Source organism: Ovis canadensis, chromosome 1 (assembly GCF_042477335.2).
Source record: "Ovis canadensis isolate MfBH-ARS-UI-01 breed Bighorn chromosome 1, ARS-UI_OviCan_v2, whole genome shotgun sequence".
Taxonomy (NCBI): Eukaryota; Metazoa; Chordata; class Mammalia; order Artiodactyla; family Bovidae; genus Ovis; species Ovis canadensis.
Window position 1 is genome coordinate 217495691 of NC_091245.1, and position 24979 is coordinate 217520669.

Below are 24979 nucleotides of genomic sequence, written 5' to 3' on the forward strand. Positions count from 1 at the left end.
CCAGTAGATTTCTTTTGGCATATATATATATATTTTTTAAACACACTGTATAAGTTTCAAGAGGTTATCTTTATAATTCAGCATCCCTATACACTATAAAATGATCACCAGCACAAGTCTGTTCACCATCCATTATCATGCAGTTGACTTTCTCCCCCCATAGGTTTCAGTATTTGTCAAATGGGACAAACTGTTTTATCTACTTTACGGAGATACTAAAAAGTCAGATGTAGTTATATACAAGAAAAAGTCTCAGAAATTATAAACATTTGTTAGTAATGAAGTCTTTTTTTTTTTTATTTTTAGTTTTTTATTTTTTAAATTTTAAAATCTTTAATTCTTACATGCATTCCCAAACATGAACCCCCCTCCCACCTCCCTCCCCATAACCTCTTTCTGGGTCATCCCCATGCACCAGCCCCAAGCATGCTGCATCCTGCGTCAGACATAGACTGGCGATTCAATTCACATGATAGTATACATGTTAGTCTTTTCTATTTTCAATATTGTCCTCTATATTTCTGATCTATCACTTATTCTTTACATATTGCTTCTAGTTTAACATTTATGCTACAATTTAATTCTCAATTTCTTAATAATTTTATTTTCTTCAAATCCCTATCTCACTGTTTCAAAACAACAAATGAATACTACCTTTTCAAATTATCTTATATATTTTGATTCAAGGGAAGATTTTCAGGATTCAAGATTAGGCTTTCCAGCCTCTTAATCTTTGGCTTTGTTCCTTCTATACCGGCTTTTTTTCTCAGAGGTTTGTCCAATGTAGTAAAGAAGGGTCCCTCAGTATTGAGTTCCTACAGTCATAACACCTGTACCTTGAAAAAGGCTACCACATGGAGTAGGAGGCACTTCTTTAGACAAGTTCAAATTTATAGGATGGGGAAAGAAATGCAGAACATGAAAGAACTCCAGGCACCCATGACTGATTTCATAAAAATAAACAAGAAAAAGAGTAAGAGCATAAAAGACAAGCGGTAAAGGGCCTGACAAATGGTAAATAGTCCACAAATGATGAAATATAAATGACTAACAAATATGCAAAATGGTCTAGTCATACAAGTAACCAAGAAAAGCAAGTGGTAACATTTTAAAGAATAAGAAGCACAAAATAAAGAGCTGTTGGCAAAAAAAAAAAAAAGGTGAAAATAAAAGCTGTGAATTTTTTTTCCTAAGTAAAGCACACAACACACTTCTATATGAGAAAAGCTAAAATAAATGAGTTAAGTATTAATTAAAGATATTAGTTTTTTTTTTTTTTTTTAAAGTACAGAGAAACAAAACAAAATCCCTTAGGAAAGCAGAAGGAAAAAATAACAAAGCCAACATAAAAACCAAAGCAATGAATTAGGAAGAAGAATACGAGAATTAATAAATTAATCTAAGACTATGTTGGTTTTAAGAAAACAAAATCAAATCCCTGCAATTCCAATTAAGAAACAGAAAACAGAACTATATAGTACTAAGAGCGAAAAAAAAGAATGACATCACTGCTACACAGGCATTTAAGATAGTCTAAGAATATAATGTTCTTCACTATAATGACAGATTTTAGAATCTGAATGAAACAGATAATTTTATAAGAAAATATAAATTAACAAAATTAATACAAAATATTGAAAACCTACACATAACAATAATGAAATTTAAAAAAAAGAGGTTACAAAAGCTGGGCTGAAATTTTTTAAATTATTTCCAAATGTTCCAGAGTACTGAAAAAGATAAGAATCTTTCCAATTTGTTTTATATGGCCAGCATAAGCCTGACACTAAAGTGTGGTACACATAACTCAAAATATATTATATATTTGGAAAAAATCTAATTAAATATACACTGCTGCTGCTGCTGCTAAGTCGCTTCAGTTGTGTCAGATTCTGTGTGACCCCATAGACCACAGCCCACCAGGCTCCAGGATTCTCCAGGCAAGAACACAGGAGTGGGGTGCCATTTCCTTCTCCATTGCATGACAGTGAAATGTGAAAGTGAAGTCTCTCAGTCATGTCCGACTCTTCACACCCCATGGACTGCAGCCTACCAGGCTCCTCCATCCATGGGATCTTCCAGGCAAGATCACTGGAGGGGGCTGCCATTGCCTTCTCCAAAATATACACTAAGTGAAAATAAATCTATATGAATTAGAATATCTCAATTGTAAAATGAATGAAATTCATGAAGTGTATACATACACATGGCCAATACATATGAGAGCTTGCTTTAATAGTCAAATTAAAATAAGGTGCATTTGTTGTCCATATGATTAGCAAAGAATAGATTAAAACATTTCTAATACCTAGTGTGCATGAGGATATAGGAAAACAAGAAAGACACTTTGTTGGCGAAAGTATAAGACTTTTCTGGAAAGCACTTTCATGTTGTATATTTTCTAAAATATGCTTTTGGGGATTGTAATGTCTATGCCTGACTCAGCAATTCCAAGATGTAAGAGGACATTATAACAGATAGAATATGAAAATTTAGAAATGATCAAATGTGTGAACAAAGATGTATACACAAGGCTATTCAGTGTATATTATTTATGACATTAAGAACTCTCAGTGTCTCTGGAGAAATTTCTCATTAGGAAAAATATTAAATGGGGATCTAGTAAAATTATGTAGCCATTTTGAAAATGGCATAAATTTATATTTATTAATGCCCAAGATATATTCAAAGAAAGAAACATAATACTATGGATAATGAATAATATCATTATTGTAAATGGAAGGATAAAGACGTAGATAGATGATTGATCAATAGATAGAAAACTAGGTAAGATGGAGATATCCACACCAATATCTAACATTTAAGAATGGTCATTTTTATATAATGGAATTGTGAATTGTTTTCTCTTCAAAATTTCTTAATTATCTAAATTTTTAACAATTTAGTAAAGTTCTTTTCATTATCTGTGGCAAAGAACCAATTAGTCTTCAGTTTTGTCCCAATCTGTTGTAGACTGATATTTTAATAAATAGAGTAAAAAAAAAAACTTACTAGAAAAAATGAAGGGAAATATGACACAAAAATACAAAGCTAGCAAAGAGAGATAAGAAAGCCTCCTTAAGTTAACAATGCAAAGAATAGAGGGGAAAATAGAATGGGAAAGACTAGATATCTTCAAGAAAATCAAGAGATACCAAAGGAACATCTCATGCAAAGATGGGCATAACAATGGATAGAAACAGCAAAAATCTAACAGAAGCAGAAGAGATTAAGAAGAGATGGCAAGAATACACAGAAGAAGTGTACAAAAAAGATCTTAAAGACTTGGATAATTACAATGGTGTGGTTACTCACCAAAAGCCAGATATCCTGGAGTGTGAAATCAAGTGGGCCTTAGGAAGCATCACTACAAACAAAGCTAGTGGAGGTGGTGGAATTCCAGCTGAGCTATTTCACACCCTGAAAAATGATGCTGTTAAAGTGCTGCACTCAATATGCCAGCAAATTTAGAGAACTCAGCAACGATCATGGGACTGGAAAAGGTCAGTTTTCATTCCAGTTGCAAAGAAGGGCAATGCCAAAGAATGTTCTAACTACCTTATAACTGCACTCGTTTCACATGCTAGCAAGATAATGGTCAAAATTCTTCAAGCTAGTCTTCAACAGTATGTGAACCAAGAACTTCCAGATGAACAAGCTGTATTTAGAAAAGGCAGAGGAACCAGAGATCAAATTACCAACATTGTTTGGATCATAGAAAAAAACAAGAAAATTCCAGAAAAACATCTCCTGCATTGACTACATGAAATCCTTTGTCTGTGAGGGTCACAACAAACTGTGGAAAATTCTTGAAGAGATAAGAATATCAGACCACCTTACCGGCCTCCTGAGAAACCTGTATGCAGGTCAAGAAGCAACAGTTAGAACTGGACATGGAACAGTGGACTGGTTCAAAATTGGGAAAGGAGCATGTGAAAGCTGTACATTGTCACCTTGCTTATTTAACTTATATGCAGAGTACATCAGGCCAAATGCTGGGCTGGATGAATAACAAGCTGGAATCTAGATTGCCAGGAGAAATATCAACAACCTCAGATATGTAGATAATACCACTCTAATGGCAGAAGGCAAAGAGGAACTAAATAGCCTCTTGATGAAGGTGAAAGAGGAGAGTGACAAAGCTGGCTTAAAACTCAACATTTGGAAAACTAAGATCACGGCATCCAGCCCCATCACTTCATGGCAAACAGATGGGGAAAAAATGGAAACAATAGCATATTTTATTTTCCTGGGCTTGAAAATCACTGCCAACAGTGACTGCAGCCATGAAATTAAAAGGCATTTGCTCCTTGGAAGAAAAGATATGACCAACCTAGACAGTGTATCAAAAAGCAGAGACATCACTTTGCCAACAAAGATTCACATAGTCAGAGCCATGTTTTTTTCAGTAGTCACGTATGGATGTGAAAGTTGGACTATAAAGAAGACTGTGCCCCGAAGAACTGATACTTTCAAACTGTGCTGGAAAAGATTCTAGAGAGTTCCTTGGACTGCAAGGAGATTCAACCAGTCCATCCTAAAGGAAATCAGTTCTGAATATTCATTGGAAGGACTGATGCTGAAGCTGAAACTCCTACACTTTGGCCACCTGATGTGAAGAACTTTTCCAATGGGAAAAGACCCTGATGCTGGGAAAGCTTGAAGGCAGGAGGAGAAGGGGACAACAGAAGATGAGGTGATTGGATGGCATCACCGACTGAATGGACATGAGTTTGAGCAGACTCTGCGAGCTAGGGAAGGATAGGGAAACCTGAAGTGCTGCAGTCCATGAGGTTGCAAAGAGTCGGACGTGACTTAGTGGCTGAACAACAGCAATTTTATTATAATTCAACAGATATAATATTTCTCTGTCAAAGTACTGTCAAAGTTTCTAAATGCTTGCTCTCTGTTTTTGTGCATCAGTAGCTCATGAAGTGTCACCATGTAGCACTGACGTAGTGATTAAACACACAGACTCCAGGGCCAGACATCTAGGTGTAAATTCAAATTACTAACACTGTAACCTGAGAAGATTACACTCCAAACTTCAGTTTCCTCATCTGTAAAATGAGTAATGAAAGATATGCACTGAATATTTGCCCCTCCAAAATGCATTTGCTGAAACCTAATCCCATATGTGATGGTATTCGGAGGTGGGGACTTTGGGAAGTGATTAGGTGTCTTGAAGGTGGAGCCCTCTTGAAAAGGATTTATTCCCTTATAAAAGAGACACCCCCCCCCAAAAAAAAGGAGACTCTCAGTGAGCTCTCTGGTTTTCTTTCTGCTATAAACATTATTCATGTATGGATTTCTCTGTGAACTAAAGTCTTCATTTCTCTGGGATAAGTGCCCAATGTGTACTTGTTGAGTTGTACAGTAGTCACTTGTTTAGTTTATTAAGCAACTGCCATACTGTTTTCATCACTGGCTGTACCATTTTACATTCCCATCAGCAAAGTGTGAGTGATCCAACTGGTCACCATTTTGATGTTATTGCCACTTTTTAGCCATTCTACTAGGTGATATCTCACTGTAGTTTTAAATTACATTTCTCTGATGGCTAATGATGTCAAACAATAAACATGTTGAACATCTTTTTATGAGCCTATTTGCCATCAGCATGTCCTCTTCAGAGAAAACTCTGTTCATGTCTTTGCTTACTTTCCAACTGGATTCTTTTTTTTTTAACTGTTGAATTTTCAGTGATTTTCCAGGGCAGCTGAGCAAAATATGTTGTAAGATGGAGTATTTTTTGACTACATTTGATTAGTTAATGATGTTATGCAAATCATCAGGGTCTTTGCTGACTTACTTTCTAATATTTCTATCACTTGCTGAGAGTAAGAATATAAAAATATCCAACTATAATTATAATGTGAGTAATGCTTTAGATTTTAATTAGAAACATAAAAATAAAAGTATATAAAAAGATGGGACTATTATATATAATTATAATTTATTATAAAAATATAAAAATTATGTTAGGAAATATTCAAGAAATTAATGGCAATTAGACATGGCAATAGAGTTATGGGTAACTTACTCTCCATCTTTTTTCTTTTGATAATTTCCTGAACAATTAAAAAGCTTAAAAAATTTCCAATTGAATGATATATACTGTAATTTGTAGATAATTAATAGCTAAAATAATGCCTCATTTTTAAAGATTTATTGTTCTTTCCTAGATCTGCAAGGATCACTCAAAATTATGTCCCAGGAGTATGGTGGGCAAACAGTCATCATACAATATTCTATTAAGTGAGAATCTATTAGCAATATCAATCTTACTAATGATGATACTAATTAAAGAAAAATGTGTGGTTGTATTTTTAAGAATGGGACCCATAACATAGTATTTAATCTTGTTTTTTTTCTGCTATTATTGGGCTTTCTGTTATTTTTATCTGTGTTTTTAAGTAAACTTTGAAATTCCATTGTGCCACAATTTCTGAAAATAGGTTTGATATTTATTTCTTAAAGCAACTTTGAAATACCTTAGAAAAAGGTTTTATAACTTTTTATAAACTTTTAATAACTTTTTATAACTCTGAAGTATTATCAGGCTATTTTCAGAAAACTATCAAATATATTTTGTAAAGTATGTATTTTTTATTAAAATTTTAACCTGTGATTTTAATTTACTACTGAAATTTACTATTAAATTTTGAAATTTTAATATCCAGTTTCTCATGAAACCAACAACTATACCCATAAGAGTTTTTACTTCATTTTCTCTAAAAAATTATGCTTTTAACTTGTCCATGCTTTTTTTAAAAGCAAAAATTTCACACCTAATTTTTGTTTTATAATTCAAAGTCTTCTCATTAATTTACTATATTAGGTAGTTTAAAACTTTTTATTACCTTGTTTCCATGACTTTTTTCACATAAGTCACCCTTCCTGCATGCAAATAAATACATCTCATATTGAAGGCAATGGCACCCCACTCCAGTACTCTTGCCTGGAAAATCCCATGGACGCAGGAGCCTGGTGGGCTGCAGTCCATGGGGTCGCTGGGAGTCGGACACAACTGAGCGACTTCATTTTCACTTTTCACTTTCATGCATTGGAGAAGGAAACGGCAGCCCACTCCAGTGTTCTTGCCTGGAGAATCCCAGGGACGGGAGAGCCTGTTGGGCTGCCGTCTGGGGTCACACAGAGTCGGACACTACTGAAGTGACTTAGCAGCATATTAAAATCCTTCATCTTCTAGAGATTTCATTTGTTAGTCTTCACAAATGACTACCTGAAATTTTAAAATTCAGCAAAATATCTGAAATGTTCTTTATAATCCTGATACCAGTTCTTTGTCTATATTTTCTATATTTCTACCTTTAACATCATCATATTTGTAACAATTTGCCTTACTGCAAAGCTTATTTTAAAGGCACATCACTTTGGAAAACAAATAAGGTAACCTTTGATAAAATCAGAAAGTTCTCTATCTTATAGTACTTGATTGATAATCACGATCACCACAAATATACAGGCTGTGTGTTTTTCCATTTTAATATGAACTGAAAAATTATTATTGTCTTTCCTTGCTTACAGTTTGGTTTCATAAAGTATACACTCTGGAGTGTTAAGATTGATCATTTTATTCCTTTTTTTGGCCTTGAAACTCATAGAAGTAGAGACTATAGCAAACATTAGATCAGGTGCTTATTTTTCACTTTCTTTCAGTGTTCTCAGACAAAGTCTTAATGTTATTAAACTTGAAGGTCAGCTTCCTCTTGCCATGTAGAATCTGAACGTCCTTGTGGAAGTTATTACCCTAATGGTCCCTGTATTCATCCCACAAAAAGTATGCCTGAGAAAGGAGCTATATCTGCTCTATCACACCTGATATGAACAAAGAGGAGGAAGGGGCAAAGGACATATACAATGTGGGGCTTGTTTCTTTTATGTTTAAGATTTTAAGCAAACAGGCTTCTCTGTCCCTGGAATTCTCCAGGCAAGAATACTGGAATGGGTAGCCATTCCCTTCTCCAGGGGATCTTTCTGACCCAGGGATTGAACCTACGTCTCCTGCATTGCAGGTGAATTCTTTGCCTTCTAAGCCACCAGGGAAGCTCAAGATTTTATGTGAAAAAAATCCATGAGGTTTGAGTGTTTAAGATTTGGGGGAAATATGCTGATTTAATTTAAAGGATAAAACTACTCAAGAAAGTCTAGAATTTTAATACAATGATATGCTAACAAATGGCATTACATAATTTCTACTTATGTTGTTTTCCACTGACTTTTTAAAAAGCTGTGTTATCCAAAAACATTTTTTCTTCCTAAACAACCGTTATTTTAGGTATCTCAGGGTCATATAGGATCAGACTGGTAGAAGAGGAGACGTGCTGTCTCAAGCTATCATGTTCAAACTATAACACTTTCTTAAACTATATTTTAAAGTCTGTTTACATCCACACTGACATTTGTGAGGTCATACTCTCAGGAATAGTTACTAAGTCACTGTTAAATACTTTGTCTCTTTTATTATGAATTTTATCAGGTAATCTTTATAAAGCATCTAAACTTAGCCTTGACTAAGGTCATTGACAAATACTTTGTATCTTCCATAAAAGTCTTTGTTCCCCCACCTTGCCAAATAATTGAGAAATGTATTCTGAGGATACATGGATAGAAGTTGACTCTTTTATGAAGGGCAATTAAAGGGGGAAAAACCTTTATGTCTGATTTTGTGTACATAGTTGTATGGGAAAATGAATACTAGATTATAAAGAGCTCTCATAATTAATAAGTAAAAGATTACAATACCAATGGAAATAGCCAAGGAATGCAAAAACAGGAATTTACACAGAACTAAAAATAGCTAAAATTTATTAAAAAGACCTATTAAATAAAACCAATTTAATTAGACCAAATTAAAATGTAAAGGTAATATTTTTTGTCTGATGATTATTAGTAATTAATAAATATTTATTGACTGAATGTATGTAGTAAAAAATTTATCCCATCAAATTGGAAAAGACTTTTTAAAATGATATGAATTATCATAGTTGACAAAATATCCAGGTAGTACCAGGTAACTAACAATTCAAACGAAGGATGTAAAACATCTAGATTTTCCTTCAGCTTATAGTTGTTGGATAAAATTAAGAAGAGAAACACATTTTAGAACAGAATAAACCCATTCTCAACGTATTTGCACTTTAAAAAATAGACAATAATGTTAATGTAAATGGCAAATCAACCTCAACTTAATCTATAAAAGAAAATTAGTTTAGATAACATTTCTTAAAAATCAGGATTTAGAATACAAGAAATCTTACACAGAGATATATACAAATAGATACTAAGCCTCAAACATTACTATCCCTGGTGAGAAAAGCATACAGGAAATAAAAACAGCAAATAGCAAGAGCAAAAATGTAAAAATAGCAAAGAAGCGGATATTCTGAATAAGGTCACTAAGTGGTGATGGAGTCTGTCCTCCCCCATCAGCCTTGATTCTAAGGAACAGTAGAAAACTCTAAGGGGGAAAAAAAAGGACCGATCTATCCTTGTCATATTATTGATACTTCTTAATGTTTGGGGTTCTCTCCCCAAAATTAATTATTTTCTTGCTCTACAGTTTATCTATGGTGCCCAGAAGCCATTGACTTCCTGGAATTTTTATTAAGAATTCCACATTCCTGCCATGTTTTTCAGATACTGTGGCCTCTGCCAATAAATTCTAATAAATTTTCACTTCTTTTCTTTCAATAACATCCTAGAGAATATGATTCAGACTCAAATTAATCACCAATCATGTTAATGGCTCCTAGGAGTTTACTTCCGATACCCCTTATTATATTAAATCAAACTCGATAGTGTGCTAGATTATTGCTTAGCTGGGTTTTCATAAAAGCACTGGTATTTAATATGATTTATACCTGGTTTTCTGTTAATATCTTTGCTTATTGTGTGCTTTATTTTTAAAACAGACATTCTTAGCTAATGGCACCCCTTTAAAATATATCATACTTTTAAAATATTTTACAGGAAGCATTTTACAATAAAATGTGTTACTTATAGTCACTTAATAGTGAACAGGAATAATTTAATTTACAATCAAAATGTTAATATTTTACTTGTTTGGAAAAGTGTGTGTATATATTATGTAAAGTTTATTTAAAAGATCAATTATTTGTCAAGATGATTAGAAAATTTAAAGCCTTGTATTTATTTTTCTTTTAAAGCTTTGCAGCAAAGGGGCAGTTCTGGGAAAACCATTTGAAGCATCTGCTGAAGATATAGCTAGTGTGGCAAGTTTCATTGAGACAAAGCTTGTTGCATGCTATCTGCGAATGAGGAAACCTGACCTTGCCCTGAATCATGCGCACAGGTAAAATGAAGGGTTAATAACTGCAAGTAAGTACTATCCATGCAAGCAGACGGTATGATGTGAGCTTGTAGGATTAACTTAGATTCCATTGAAATGTAATCACAAAACTAAAACCATCTCTTTATTACTTGATTTATGTTAAGCTAGACAATCATAGAGATCACAAAGGGCATCTCAAAACCTAAGGGAAGAAATAAACTCATAATTAACTATCATAAAGCAGGACAAAATAAAAAGGCAGGCAGCTGCAGTAGCAAATGACTGCAGGAAGAAAGGAGGGATTGAATAAGGTTAGGTAAGGGGTGAGAAGGAGGAGAAAGATTTCCAAAACTGACTGCGATACAAAGAATGGTAGAAAGAAATTCCAGCTATGAACCATGAGCAAAGACACCAAAGTTTATGGCTTATTTGGTGATAACACAACTGATTCAAAGGATGTTATGAAGGGGCAAGTGCGACAACTGTCCAAAGGTATGAATCACCTTTTTATCATTGTCCTTAAAGATTTCCTTTATATATTTCTATCCTCTTCAGAACTCTGTATTAGTTTTTGGTTTCCTAGAATCCTCAAGGTTACCCAGCCCTATCTTTTTTTCTATAAAAATGTCCTCTCCTATGTCTTGTTCCCTAAAGACCTTGATCTTATCATGGGAAGTATTCAGTTTAATCTACCAAAAAGATAAAGTGATTATGTTACATCTTTTAAATAGCTCTTTTCTTAGAATTATGATTCCTCTATACCTCCCTGCCTAATTTAGAGCAATTTACATAAAACTTTAGTCTTGTTCATTCTCTGAGCTCATACATCCTGGATTTCTTTTGGACACAAATAACAAAACTAATATCAATATGAAAACATAACACCTTCCCTGTTAATAACCAGTAAAAAAACATGACCATCAATTATATTAAGATTCATTATGTGAGCAGATCTGCCAATACGTTAAAACTCATTTATAACTCTGTATCCACAATGATATAGAAGTTCCATCAGATATTCTTAACAGCTCTATGGAGACCTCAAACTTATACGCTTAAGTTTGACATCGAAGACCTGCTGACAACAAAATCACTTTAAAATTTCTAAGATAACCTGCTGGAAAGAAACTTTTTGCTTTAAATAAACTGCAGAACCTAAACACAGATTCTCTTTGATACCAAAGAAAATCTGACTCTATATTTTCTAGAAACAGCTTATGCAACCATAGTTTCCAAACCCAATATCAGGACATATGGTTACACTGGAAGAATTTTATTTCATTTCCATTTGAAAGGGCCAATATTGGAAATGTAATGTATACTTCAGTATGTTAAAATATTGGAATTTCTGAGCCACTTGGGTGACTTGTAAGCACAATAAAATATTTGAAATTGGGAATAGCCCAGAAAATCTATAGGCATACATAAACAATAATGAATTGAGATGCACCTGAAAGTAATTATTTATCACCTTGTCCATGGTTTTCACTACACATATGAAGTACCATTAACATTGCCTACATATTAATCAAAATATCTCCTGGATATTAGAATGGTTTGATGGATTTTCAAATCATTTTTGTAATCATAAAAAATTGTAAATGGCATGTTCATGCCAAAATTCAATTCAGTGTTATAAAAATAACTTAATGAACATTAATCAAAATAGTACTGTAAGAAACAATAAAATGCTACGGTTTCTAAGGATGCAAGGATTCGTTTCAATAGGTTCACTATTTAGACTTTGAAACTTTTGTTTTAAAACTAAGAGTGCCCTTTCAAGTCCTTAAAAATTACTGAGCGGAGGGTATACAATATAAAGATGAAAAGTAAAATGATCTTCCCTATTATGCTAGGATTAACTTCTGTATCCTTTTTATTCTATTGTAAAATAATTTTTGCTTCTGTTTCTAAGTTGAACATTAACTAAGAAATGGAAATCAATAGAGGTTAAACAGTGAATTCATACAATTAATTATGCACTAAGTGAAATAAATCATTTTTCTAGGCTTGTCATGTTGCAGAACTACAGAAATCAGTGCATATGATTGTAATATTCAAATGTTTTTAAAGATCTCAGATTTTTAAAATAGAATCTGAAATGTAAATGTATTTCTCAAAATAAATAATCAGGATATTCAGTCTATAAATAGCTTATAACCATTAGTTATACACTGAATGCAGAATCTTTCTTTTGTATTATTACCACACTGTGATGGTTGATACTAATCATGGATCAAAATTAAAATATTCACTTTTTGCATTTATTTGCATTCCTGAAGCATCCTTTCTTTAATTTTATGTAAATTGTGAGGCCTACTGCATATCTTCAGATTTGTTAATACAGAAATTAGCTTGAAAACCATCATGTAGTTTTGCTTTTGATAAAAATAAGTGCATATTGTTTTGTCATGTAGAAGACTACAAGAATCATAACTGTATGGTTTTAGGTTCAACAAAGATACATTTTGAAATTAATTAACTGAGTACTGCCATTTAAAATATGCTAATAAGTAAGACAAAGGCTTTGAAAAAAAGTTGAAGTGTTTGCCGTTCAGTCATGTCCAACCCTTTGTGACCTCAAGGACTGTAGCTTGCCATATTCCTCTGTCCATGGGATTTCCCAGGCAAGAATACCAAAGCAGGTTACAATTCCCTTCTCCAGGTGATCTTCTCCACCAGGGATTGAACCCTGGTCTCCTTCACTGCAGGCAGATTCTTTACCTTCTGAGACACAGGGAAGACAACAAAGGCTTTAGAAACAACTATAAGCAAGTTTTTCTTTTTTAAATAACATATCCAAAGCACCATATTTAGATGTCATTTTTTTTTTAACTTCAAACCAAAGTAATGCCCACACTCACCAATCGAACATATCAACTCTATGCTCACTTCATCAAACTACTGTCATTGTTTGTCAGTGGTGTCTTGATCACTCCTGAGACTGATTTCTAATTACTGCTATCTTATCAAGAACGGAAATCCTGCTATAACTCTTTCTTCTCATATAATTATATGTTGATGTGTATAATTCTAAAGATTCTAATAATACATATCACCTTTTTTGCCTATTTCCCATCTTTAGACTGATGTTGTTTATGCTATAGAATTTTTTCTTTTTTGGCCTTTCAAAAAAATTAACTTATTTTTTATTTATTGTTTTCTGTCAAACCTCAATATGAACCAGCCATAGGTATATCTCATCCCTTTTGAACTTCCCTCCCCTCTCCCTACCCATGCCACCCCTCTAGGTTGATACAGAGCCCCCATTTGAGTTTCCTTAGCCATACTATGCTGTAGAATTTTGATGCCACTAGGTGGCAGACAAGATGAAGTCGAAAATAGCAAATACGTAGAAAAAAGCCTCTTTTCAAAATTGTTTTATAATGCTCTCATCTATGTTCATTCTTTCAACAAATATTTATTGAATGCTAACCAAGAGCCTGTGCTAGGCAGTGGGGTAGCAGTTGTAGACAGGAATTGTGTTGTCTGTACACATTAGAAGAGGTAGCAAAGTTTAAAAAACAAATATCAATAAATATGAGAAAAAAGAGTGTGATAAATGCAACAAAGGTAGTAAATATAATTTCACATTGCAGAAGCAGTATCATTTATTAAATCAGATTCATGGAGTCTGAATCTAACTGCCCAGGTTTTAAATGTGATTCCCCCACTCACCAGTTCATCTGAGTTTAATTCTCCATAAAATTGGGTTATAATAACTGTACCTACTTCACAAATTACATCCCACAAGGTTTTGTGAAAATTAAACAGAAACCCATGGATTCTTTATTCCAGCCATGACAGAGTTACTGGTATAAAAGGACCTGCCTTCCTGCTATAAATAAGTATAAAACTAGGCAAAACATATGAAACACTTCTTTTTAGGCACTGGAAAACGGCCACAGCAGGACTTTGATCCTTGTGAGATCAGCCATAGGTATATCTCATATATAGGGTAGTATACACGGTGACTACCATGGTTTTCCTGATCAAACTCAGGGAGTTGAAGATCAAGTTAAACTTCAATCTCAATGAGCCGAGGAAGCAGAAATTAGGATATCAGTTCAGTTCAGTCGCTCGGTCCTGTCCGACTCTTTTCAACCCCATGGACTGTAGCACGCCAGGCTTCCATGACCATACCAACTTCTGGAGCTTGCTCAAACTCATGTCCATCGAGTCGGTGATGCCATCCAACCATCTCATCCTCTGTTGTCCCCTTCTCCTCCTGCCTTCAATCTTTCCCTGCATCAGGGTCTTTTCCAGTGAGTCAGTTCTTTGTATCAAGTGCAAAACTCCAAGTATTGGAGTTTCAGCTTCAGCATCAGTCCTTCCAATGAATATTCAGGATTGATTTCCTTTAGGATGGACTGGTTGGATCTCCTTGCAGTCCAAGAGACTCTCAAGAGTCTTCTCCAACACCACAGTTCAAAAGCATCAATTCCGTGCGCAGCTTTCTTTATAGTCCAACTCGCACATCCATACATGACTACTGGAAAAACCATAGCTTTGATGAGATGGACCTTTGTCTGCAAAGTGATGTCTCTGGTTTATAGTATGCTGTCTTAGGTTGGTCATAGCTTTTCTTCCAAGGAGCAAGTGTCTTTTAATTTCATGGCTGCAGTAACCATCTGCAGTGACTTTGGAGCCCAAGAAAACAAAGTCTCTTAGAATATCAGATATTAGAATATTTCAGTCTGCTAAAAAACCCTGTAATTTACAGAGCAGGTGACTGAAGGAGAAATAGATATGTGAGGGGGTTGGGGGTAGAAGACTGAATGAGGATTTGCTGCAGGTTCTTGACCAATATGAAAAGTAAGACTTCATGTAGCAGAGACTGCCTGCTGCAGGACCAAGTAATAAATGAAAATACCAGAGGAGCTGCAATGATAGGAGATACTGAAGAACCAGTGTTAAGAGAGCTCACTGAGTACCTCTGGCATTCAGTTAAAATTCCTGAAAGACAGTGCTTTAAGAGTTAGGACCATGACCTTCAGAAAGAATCACACTTTAGGATTAAGCTCAAAGGCAAAATTGACCTATCTGAAAAACCACACCTGACAAGAACAAGACTATTTGCCATTTAACTGCCTGATAAGAAAAAAATTCTACAGGTTTGCAGGGATGATGTCATAATCTCAATTCTTTACAAAGTTTCATCCAAAATGTTTAGTATAAAACTAAAAATTACTACACATTCAAAGGAATAGGAAAATTAGACTCATATTTAAGAAAATAAATAGTCCATAGAATAAGGCCCCAAGATGATCCACATGTTAGAATTGGTAGAAAAAGATTTTAAACAAGCTGTAAAAAATAGGTTCAAGGATCTTGAGGCAAAGATGGCCATAATAAGCAAAGAACTGAGAATCTCAACACAAAAATAGAAACTATAGAAAAGAAACAGATGGAGATTTTACCATGGATTAATGAGCTATTAATATCTAAAATAAAAATATACAGGTTGACTTTAATATCAGATTGAAGATTTAGTACTAAAGAAAGGTTTAGTGAACTTGAAGACAAATCAATAGCAATTACCCGATATGAACACACAGTATCATTTAAGATATTTTAAAAAATTAACTAATGCTTCAGTGACTTATTCTGACACAGTAACAAGTCTGAGTAACAAGTAACCTGCATGGTTTTTCCAGTAGTCAGGTATGGATGTGAGAGTTGGACTCTAAAGCTGAGAGCCAAAGCATCTTGAACTGTGGTGTTGGAGAAGAGTCTTCAGAGTCTCCTGGACTGCAAGGAGATCCAACCAGTCCATCCTAAACGAAATCAGTCCTGAATATTCATTGGAAGGATTGATGCTGAAGCTGAGACTCCAATACTCTGACCACCTGATATGAAGAATTGACTCACTGGAAAAGACCCTGATGCTGGGAAATATTGAAGGCGGGAGGAGAAGGGAACAACAGAGGATGAGATGGTTGGATAGCATCACTGACTCAATGGACGTGAGTTTCAGGAAGCTCCAGGAGTTGGTGACAGACAGGGAAGCCTGGCGTGCTGCAGGCCATGGGGCAGTAAGAGAGTCAGACACAACTGAGCAACTGAAATGAAATGAACTGAACTGAGCTGAGCTACATGTAACGGTTTCCAAGAGAAGAGAGGAAAGGGCATACAAAGTAGTTATTGGAAATTTTCCAAATTTGGTTTGAAAAAAGAGTAAGACACAGTTAGCCCCAACTAAAATAAATATAAACAGAACCATATCTATTTTTTTTTTTTTTTTTTTATGGACAAAGATTTATTGAATCATTAGTCACAAGATCAGTTGAAGCATTATTTTTGTTTTGTTTTTTTTTTTTTTGGTTCCATATGAATTTTATTTTATTTATTTATTTTTTTTTCTCTTTTTATTCCCAAACATGAACCCCCCTCCCACCTCCCTCCCCATAACATCTTTCTGGGTCATACCCATGCACCAGCCCCAAGCATGCTGCATCCTGCGTCAGACATAGACTGGCGATTCAATTCACATGATAGTATATATGTTAGAATGTGATTCTCCCAAATCATCCCACCCTCTCCCTCTCCCTCTGAATCCAAAAGTCCGTTATACACATCTGTGTCTCTTTCCCTGTCTTGCATACAGGGTCGTCATTACCATCTTCCTAAATTCCATATATATGTGTTAGTATACTGTATTGGTGTTTTTCTTTCTGGCTTACTTCACTCTAAGGAACAGCAGAGTTTTGAAAAGCCAAGATGGAGAGAAAATATTAAAGGCAGATAAAGGATAACAACACATTATACACAAGGGACAATGATACAAATAACAGGTAACATTTAATCAGAAATATGGAGGCCAAAATACAATAAAAGAGGAAGCTTAAAGTGCTGAAAGAAAAATGATGTCAAATCAGAATTCAACAAAAAAAATTGTTCAAAATGACAGTGAGATAAGAACATTTTTATATAAAAGCTTAAAAATTAATAGAGCAGATCTTTACTTTGAAAAATGGTAAGGCATAACCTGAAATAAATGACAGTATATTTAAATTTGGATCTATAAAAGGGAATTAGAGCACCAGAAAGTATAAATAAATGAGTAAACTTAAACAATATATTTCTTCCCAAAATTTATTTAAAGATGAATGACTATTTAAGGGAGAAAACAGCATTTTATTATATTATCTAAAGTAAAAATAATAAATAGTAAGATTACATATTTTGATGTAAGATATTTGACTACAATATCACAAAAACCTATGGGAAGAGGCACAAATGGAATTTAAGTACTAAAGTATTTTGTTTTTGTTTCTTTTTTTACATGAAGTAATAACAGTAACTTTTTATAAGAGTTAATAACAGTATTAACTCTTAAGTAGCTTGGGTTAAGTTAAAAATGCATGTTATAATCCCTAGAGTATCATGAAAAATATTGAAAGTATAGCTAGGAAACCAATAATGAACTAAGATTATATACTAAACAATATTTAATGATGTGAAAATAAGTCAAGAAAAGAGGAAAAGAAGAACAAATAATGAATGAAACAATAGAAAATAACATCAATACTCTAAGGTTGAACCAAATCATTAGTAATTACGTTAAACATATTAAACCAATTGCCTAAACATTCCAATTCAGTTCAGTTCAGTTCAGTTCAGTCGCTCAGTCGTGTCTGATTCTTTGTGACTCCATGGACTGCAGCACACCAGGCCTCCCTGTCCATCACCAACTCCTGGAGTTTACTCAAACTCATGTTCTTTGAGTCAGTGATGCCATCCAACCATCTAATCCTCTGTTTTCCCCTTCTTGTGCCTTCAATCTTCCCCAGTATCAGGATCTTTTCAAATGAGTCAGTTCTTAGCATCAGGTGGCCAAAGTATTGGAGTCTCAGCTTCAGCATCAGTCCTTCCAATGACTATTCAGGATTGATTTCCTTTAGGATGGAATGGTTGGATCTCCTCACAGTCCAGGAGACTCTGAAGACTCTTCTCTAACACCACAGTTCAAAAGTATGAATTCTTTGGCACTCAGATATCTCTATAGTCCAACTCTCACATCCATACATGACTACTGGAAAAACCATAGCTTTGACTAGATGGACCTTTGTTGACAAAGTAATGTCTCTGCTTTTTAATATGCTGTCTAGGTTGGTCATAACTTTTCTTTCAAGGAGCAAGCATCTTTTAATTTCATGGCTGCAGTCACCAACTGCAGTGATTTTGGACCCCCTAAAAATAAAATCTGTCACTGTTTTCCACTGTTGCCCCATCTATTTGACATGAAAAGATGGAACCAGATGCCATGACTTAGTTTTCTGAATGTTGAGTTGTAAGCCAACTTTTTCACTTTCCTCTTTCACTTTCATCAAGAGACTCTTTAGTTCTTCATCACTTTCAGCCATAAGGGTGGTATCATCTGCATATCTGAAGTTATTGATATTTCTCCTGGCAATCTTGACTCCAGCTGGTATTTCATCCAGTCCAGCGTTTCTCATGATGTACTCTGCATATAAGTTAAATAAGCAGGGTGACAATATGCAGCCTTGATGTACTCCTTTCCCAATTTGTAACCGGTGTGTTGTTCCATGTCCACTTCTAACTGTTGCTTCTTGACCTGCATACAGATTTCTCAGGAGGCAGGTCAGGTGGTCTTGTATTCCCATCTCTTTGAGAATTTTACACAGTTTGTGGTGATGTACACCATCAAAGGCTTTGGCATAGTCAATAAAGCAGAAACAGATGTTTTCCTGGAACTCTCTTGCTTTTTTCATGATCCAGAGGAGGTTGGCAATTTGATCTCTGGTTCCTCTGCCTTTTCCAAATCCACCTTGAACATCTGGAAGTTCCCAAGTCATGTACTGTTGAAGCCTGGCTTGGAGAATTTTGAGCATTACTTTGCTAGTGTGTGAATGAGTGTAATTGGTGGTAGTATGAACATTCTTTGGCATTGCCTTTCTTTGGGATTGGAATGAAAACTGACCTTTTCCAGTCCTGTGGCCACTGCTGAGTTTTCCAAATTTGCTGGCATATTGAGTGCAGCACTTTCACAGCATCATGTTCCAGCATTTGAAATAGCTCAACTGGAATTCTATCACTTCCACATGCTTTGTTTGTAGTGGTGCTTCCTAAGGCCCACTTGACTTTGCATTCCAAGATGTCTGGCTCTAGGTGAGTGATCACACCATCGTGATTATCTGGGTCATGAAGATCTTTTTTGTACAGTTCCTCTGTGTATTCTTGCCACCTCTTCTTAATATCTTCTGCTTCTCTTAGGTCCATACCATTTCTGTCCTTTATTGAGTCCATCTTTGCATGAAATGTTCCCTTGGTATTTCTAATTTTCTTGAAGAGATCTCTAGTCTTTCCCATTCTATTGTCTTCCTCTATTTCTTTGCATTGATCAAAGACAGATATTGTCAGTCTAGATTAAATTAGAAGATTCAACCGTGTGCTATCTATAAAAAGACATAGTTTGAAAACAAAAGCAAGAAAAATGATATGACATACAGTAAATATAAAAACCTCTCTTTATATCAGGCTTAACTATGTTAATACCAGACAAAGTAGATACCAGGAAAAGATTTATTACCAAAAATAAAAATAAGGCTCTGTGAAATTTTGAATATTTGAAATCTGACAGAGTTTGTTTTCTTTACAATAAAATTAAATTAGAAATCATTAACAGTAAGATATTTAGAAAAATCCCTCCAAATACTTGGAAGTTAAACAGTACCCCTCTAAAGAACCCATCACTCAAACTATAAAATAACAAAGAAATCAATTTGAATTTCTGCTTTATCCCTTATAGCTTTGACTTTCACAACTAACTTAACTTCTCTTTGCCTTGGTTTTCTTATCTTTAAATCTAAGTAAAATAAGATTTTGAAATCATTCCTAAATCTTAAAATGTCAGATATGTATTTTGTTTCAATCCCACCACCAATAACAAATGCAGATTATTTTCAACGGTAATAGTAATAAACTCTATATACGCATAGAGAAGACTTTGTGTGTGTGTGTGTGTGTAGCAGAGTTTTATTAAAGTGAAAAGGGACAGAGAAAACTTCTGACATAGACATCAGAAGTGCCCCCTCACTAGTGTTAATAAGGGAGTTATATACTTTTTAAATTAGTTATTCAGTTCAGTTCAGTTGCTCAGTCGTGTCTGACTCTGCGACCCCACGGACTGCAGCACGCCAGGCCTCTCTGTCCATCACCAACACCCAGAGTTTACTCAAACTCATGTCCATTGACATGAGTTATTACAATAAATCAAAAGAATGTCTCAAGGTTGTAAAGATCTTACTAGACCCACTCCCATAATTTACATTTTAAGATAACAGGATTAGCCAGAAGGTTTTCAGGAAGGAGAAACTGTCCTCAAGCAGGATACATTGTTGTTATATACTGCCTTGAACAGAGTTTAAACTGAGTTGTTTGTTGTGTAATTATCAGTTCTGGGCTTAAAGAAAAAAATGCATTTTCTGTGACTAAGGAATGTAGAGGGAAAAAAAAAAAAGTTTGTCCTTTCCTCCTCCTTGAGAACCCCAGACCCCTATCTCCCCTTCAAGAGCCCCAGACCCCTTTCTCCTCCTCAGGGACCCCAGACTTATCAATCTGCCTAGGAATTGACTCTCTCATTCACCCTTTTCTTTTAGGAGAATTATGTTGCCAAGGGAAAGGGGTATCATTTTCATTCCATAACCTCTTCCTGCTGTGATGGGGCATGGTCCCTAAATTTCTGAGGCAACATATTCTCCTAACCCTCATATGGAGGGGCTCTGATCCAGGGGCCCCAAGTAATAATTGGAGGAGGTTATGGCACTTGTAGGAGTCTGGACAACCATTTGTAACTTAAAAGCTTTCAGATGGTTAGAAACAAATCCAGTCACACAGTTACAGATGCAGGGAGCAAATGGTAAAAACAGAACAATTAGAATTATTATGATTAAGATAGTTTTCCACCATGGGAGCTAGTTAACATTTCCCAAAGTGAGGTGACTGAGGCTTCAGGAGAATCCACAGCCTGAATCATCTTGTTCATGTGTTTAGTAAAGTGAGTAAAATTAGTACTCATATTAGGCATGAATAATGGCAGAAGTTCCTCCTTCTGCAGCAGTTAGAATATCTAAGGCCAGTCTGTTTTGTGTGTGTGTGTGTGTGTGTGTGAAGTCGCTCAGTCGTGTCCAACTCTGTTTTGTAAAACCACCTAATTTGTATTTGTTCAGCATTAAGAGCTGAAAGTTAATCAGAGCATCAACTCGTAGCATAACCCAGAGAGGGAATGAATATTGTAGCCAGATAATTATATCAGTGAAATACAGATCTTGCCCAACAAGTTTTAAGTGTGGCAGATTAGTAGGCTTCTCTGGAAGCTCTGAAAATATGAAGCCATGAGTAAAAGTTAGACCTAGGGTGCATCTTCCTATCCAGCCAGGAGGAAGCCACACCCATCAGTAAGAGCCACATATACAGTAGGTCCCATTTGGAGCAAACCAGTGTGACTGAGGGATCCAGTCCAATCAGCCCCTGGCCAGGCAAAAGGAGGACATAAACTGGGATTGGAAAACACCGGAATGTTGAATTGTATATTTCTTGAGGCAAAAATCCCAGTTGTTTCCAATCATTATAATTAAGTTGTCAGCTAACTTCTGGGGATGGCTCTATTTGTTCCCAGTATATGGGAACATTAGATAGTAGGTGTCCCTTTTTAGGAGTTAGCCATATGACCTCATCCCATATTTGATAAACATCAGGTAGAAAACCACAATATCTAGACCCATTTACCTTATTATGTTCAGCAAAATAGTCATTAAACCAAGTTAAAACATAATCAAAATTAAAAGTTACATTATGTCCATAGTTACATCAGTCCATCTTAGGTTGTTAGATGTCATCAGATCAAGAAGAGGTGTCACATATGACTGTTGTTGGTGAAGGTATTCTCAGAGTTGAAGAAAGTCCTTTCCTTGAAGTGGAGAAACACACTGTAGGAAGTCTTCAGTTGATGAGGAGGGGAGTGCTTCACAGACCCAGAAATTAAACCAATTGTGGAATGCAGTGTAGTAATGAGTCCAGGACAGAAATGTGCTGTCTTGAGGCAGACTCAGGACTTTTCGAGTCAGCAGAAGCAAGCCCACCTAGATTCTTAGGTCCATCTTGGTTCCTGGCTCAAACAGTGGCTTGTTTGACTCAAAGGCTGGGTCAGGAGTTAGTCTCCCAGCAATGTCTGTTGAAAAGCTAAAAGCTCAGTCACATAGTTAATTTTAAGGCTTCAGGATCTATGATAATATCTGTGCACAAAAACAGTCTGTCATAGAGACAGTCCCTTCTTCTTAGGGGCAGTTTGAGCCCTCATTAAAGCGATGGGTAAAATTTTAAACCAACTGTCTTGTGTTTCCTGAGTTAGCTTATGCAGATGTTTCTTAATAATGTCATTAGCTTTTTTCTACCTTTCCCAAAGATTGGGGTCTCCAGGAACAGTGTAAGTGATATTCTATTCCTAGAGCTTTTGACACCCCTTGAGTTACAGCAGCTTTAAAGGCGGAGCCATTGTCACTCTGGAGGCTCCACGGCAGCCCAAACCTGGGAATAATTTCATGGATTAAAATTTTTATAACTTCTTTAGCCTGTTCACTACGGCAGGGAAAGACCTCAATCCATCCAGTAAAAGTGTCTACCCGGACCTGTAAGCAAGAAAATCCATTTGTTTTTGGCATATGAGTAAAAGGAACCATAGCCTCATTTATTTTCATAAATCTTGAACTAGTCTCCATTTATCATTTGACTTTTTTACACCTAAAATAGGAGTGTTGCATGGACTATTAGAGGGAATTAATAGCCCCTGCTCCTTTAAATTTTCAATGATGGGTTTTAACCTTTCCTTAACACCTCAGGCTTTAATGGATACTGCTTTTGGTGTGAAAACAGGTGAGGGTCTTTGAGCTTGATAACAACAGGAACAGCATTTTGTGCTCAACCCATAGTTTTTCCATCAGCCCACCCTCTAGCATTTACATTTTGTTCAATTATTGGGAGAGAAAGAGCAGGCTCCACATTCATGAAAACAGAGGCCTAGAGCTTCCTCAGTATATCCCTCCCCAGAAGGGGTAAGGGAGACTCCAGCACATTTACAAAATAGCACAGAGTCCCAGCTGTAGCTTAAAGGATGACTGAAATAATAGCGAGTGGCTCGTCCTAACAGTCCCATTACAGTAGTGAATCAGGAGGAAAGTGGACCAGGGGCTTCAGTGAGCACAGAGAAAGTTGCCCCAGTGTCCAAAAGAAAATCGACTGATTGGCCCCCACAGTTATTAATATCCAGCGTTCCTCAGGTGTTATTAGGATGGGAGCTTGTGTGGGGACTCCCAGGAACCTTCAGTCCTGACTGTCCTGAGTCCAACCCCTGGGGCCTATACCTCAGAGGGCTATCTCTTCTCCAGTGTGGTCCTTTACAGACTGGACATGGAGCCAGGGGTGGCTTAGATCCCTGAGAGAAACTTTACTTGAGATGCCCCTCCTTTCCACAGTAATAGCAAGCCCGTCCCCTTTCACCTGGGTTCCTCTGGGCATTCTTCTCAGGCTGTTTCAGAGCATATCTAATAGCCGTTGTTGAGGCTTCAGTCTTTTGCCTGGTTCTTTTTTGCCTCTTATTTTCCTCCTTATATTATCTACCATAATATACTATCTGAGCCAGCTATAACAGTTTTTCTAAAGACTGATTTGGTCCAAATGCCTGTTTGCATAACTTATAGCAGATATCTGGAGCCAACTGACTGAGAAATCTATCTTTTAAGACCATTCCCCCTGCACTTTCAAGATTGACGTCAGTAAACTTGCAGAGAGCCTCGCTTATCTATCTGGGAATTTACCAGGAGTTTCCTTCTCTCCTTGTTCTGTGTCAAACAACTTAGCATAGTCTAAAATCTCAGCATGTGCTCACTTGAGTCCTTCAGGAATACTTCTGACAAAGTGGCTCTGTTATTGGAACCACTTGGCTCCTAGTAGGAAGGAGAGCTATTTCATATTCCCTCTTTCCCCTTGTCTCATGTTCAAGCCATTCATCTCCAAAAGTAGTAGCTTCCCCTAAAATTCAAGTTTTCGAGTTAGGAGTCAGCGTCTGTCCCAAGACATACATTACATCTCTCCAAGTAAGTTGCATAAAGTAAAGTTAGTCCCGTAAACCTTCTATGTACTTTTTGGATCTTCTCGACAGTCTCGACTGCAACTGTACTGTTTGAATTTCTACCAAGACTGAGGTAACCCCTCCTGGGAGGGTGCCCCAATTCTCAGCCTGTTCGGTTGGTAGCCCCAGATACAGGGACAAAGTAAGAGAACAGGAGGCAGCTGAAGGTTTCACAGCCAAATCTGCACCCTTAGGACATAAGTCTGGCATGTCTCACAGAGAGATAAAGAGCAACACATATGTCACTTCTACCCATTTCTTTTGTTTTCTACAGAACCGGTCTAGCTGTAAAACAGTAATAATTGAGATCCTTCAATAGGTCAGAATTCCCCGACTTCTAAAGGATACTGTGGACATTCAGTATCACAGAAGAAGATCAAGAGTGTCTTTTTTAAACTCTGGGGATCAAACTTGTCCCAGTTCTTTTAAATGCATTTTAAAGAAGTGGTTCTGGAACTGCTAGTTCCCAACTGTAAGACAGAAAAAAAGAGGCATCCAAAGCCGTGGCTTTT

The 24979-nt window shown here is 35.9% G+C and overlaps 1 protein-coding gene across 4 annotated transcripts in view; it reads left to right on the forward strand.

The window, feature by feature from the left end:
• SPATA16 (spermatogenesis associated 16) overlaps window positions 1–24979 on the forward strand; it is a 269495-nt gene that overhangs the window by 62394 nt on the left and 182122 nt on the right. For all 4 annotated transcript variants that reach the window (XM_069579806.1, XM_069579802.1, XM_069579823.1 and 1 more), the window contains exon 3: window positions 10194–10339. In XM_069579806.1, the coding sequence (XP_069435907.1) occupies window positions 10194–10339 (146 nt within the window). The remainder of the gene's footprint in view (window positions 1–10193; window positions 10340–24979) is intronic.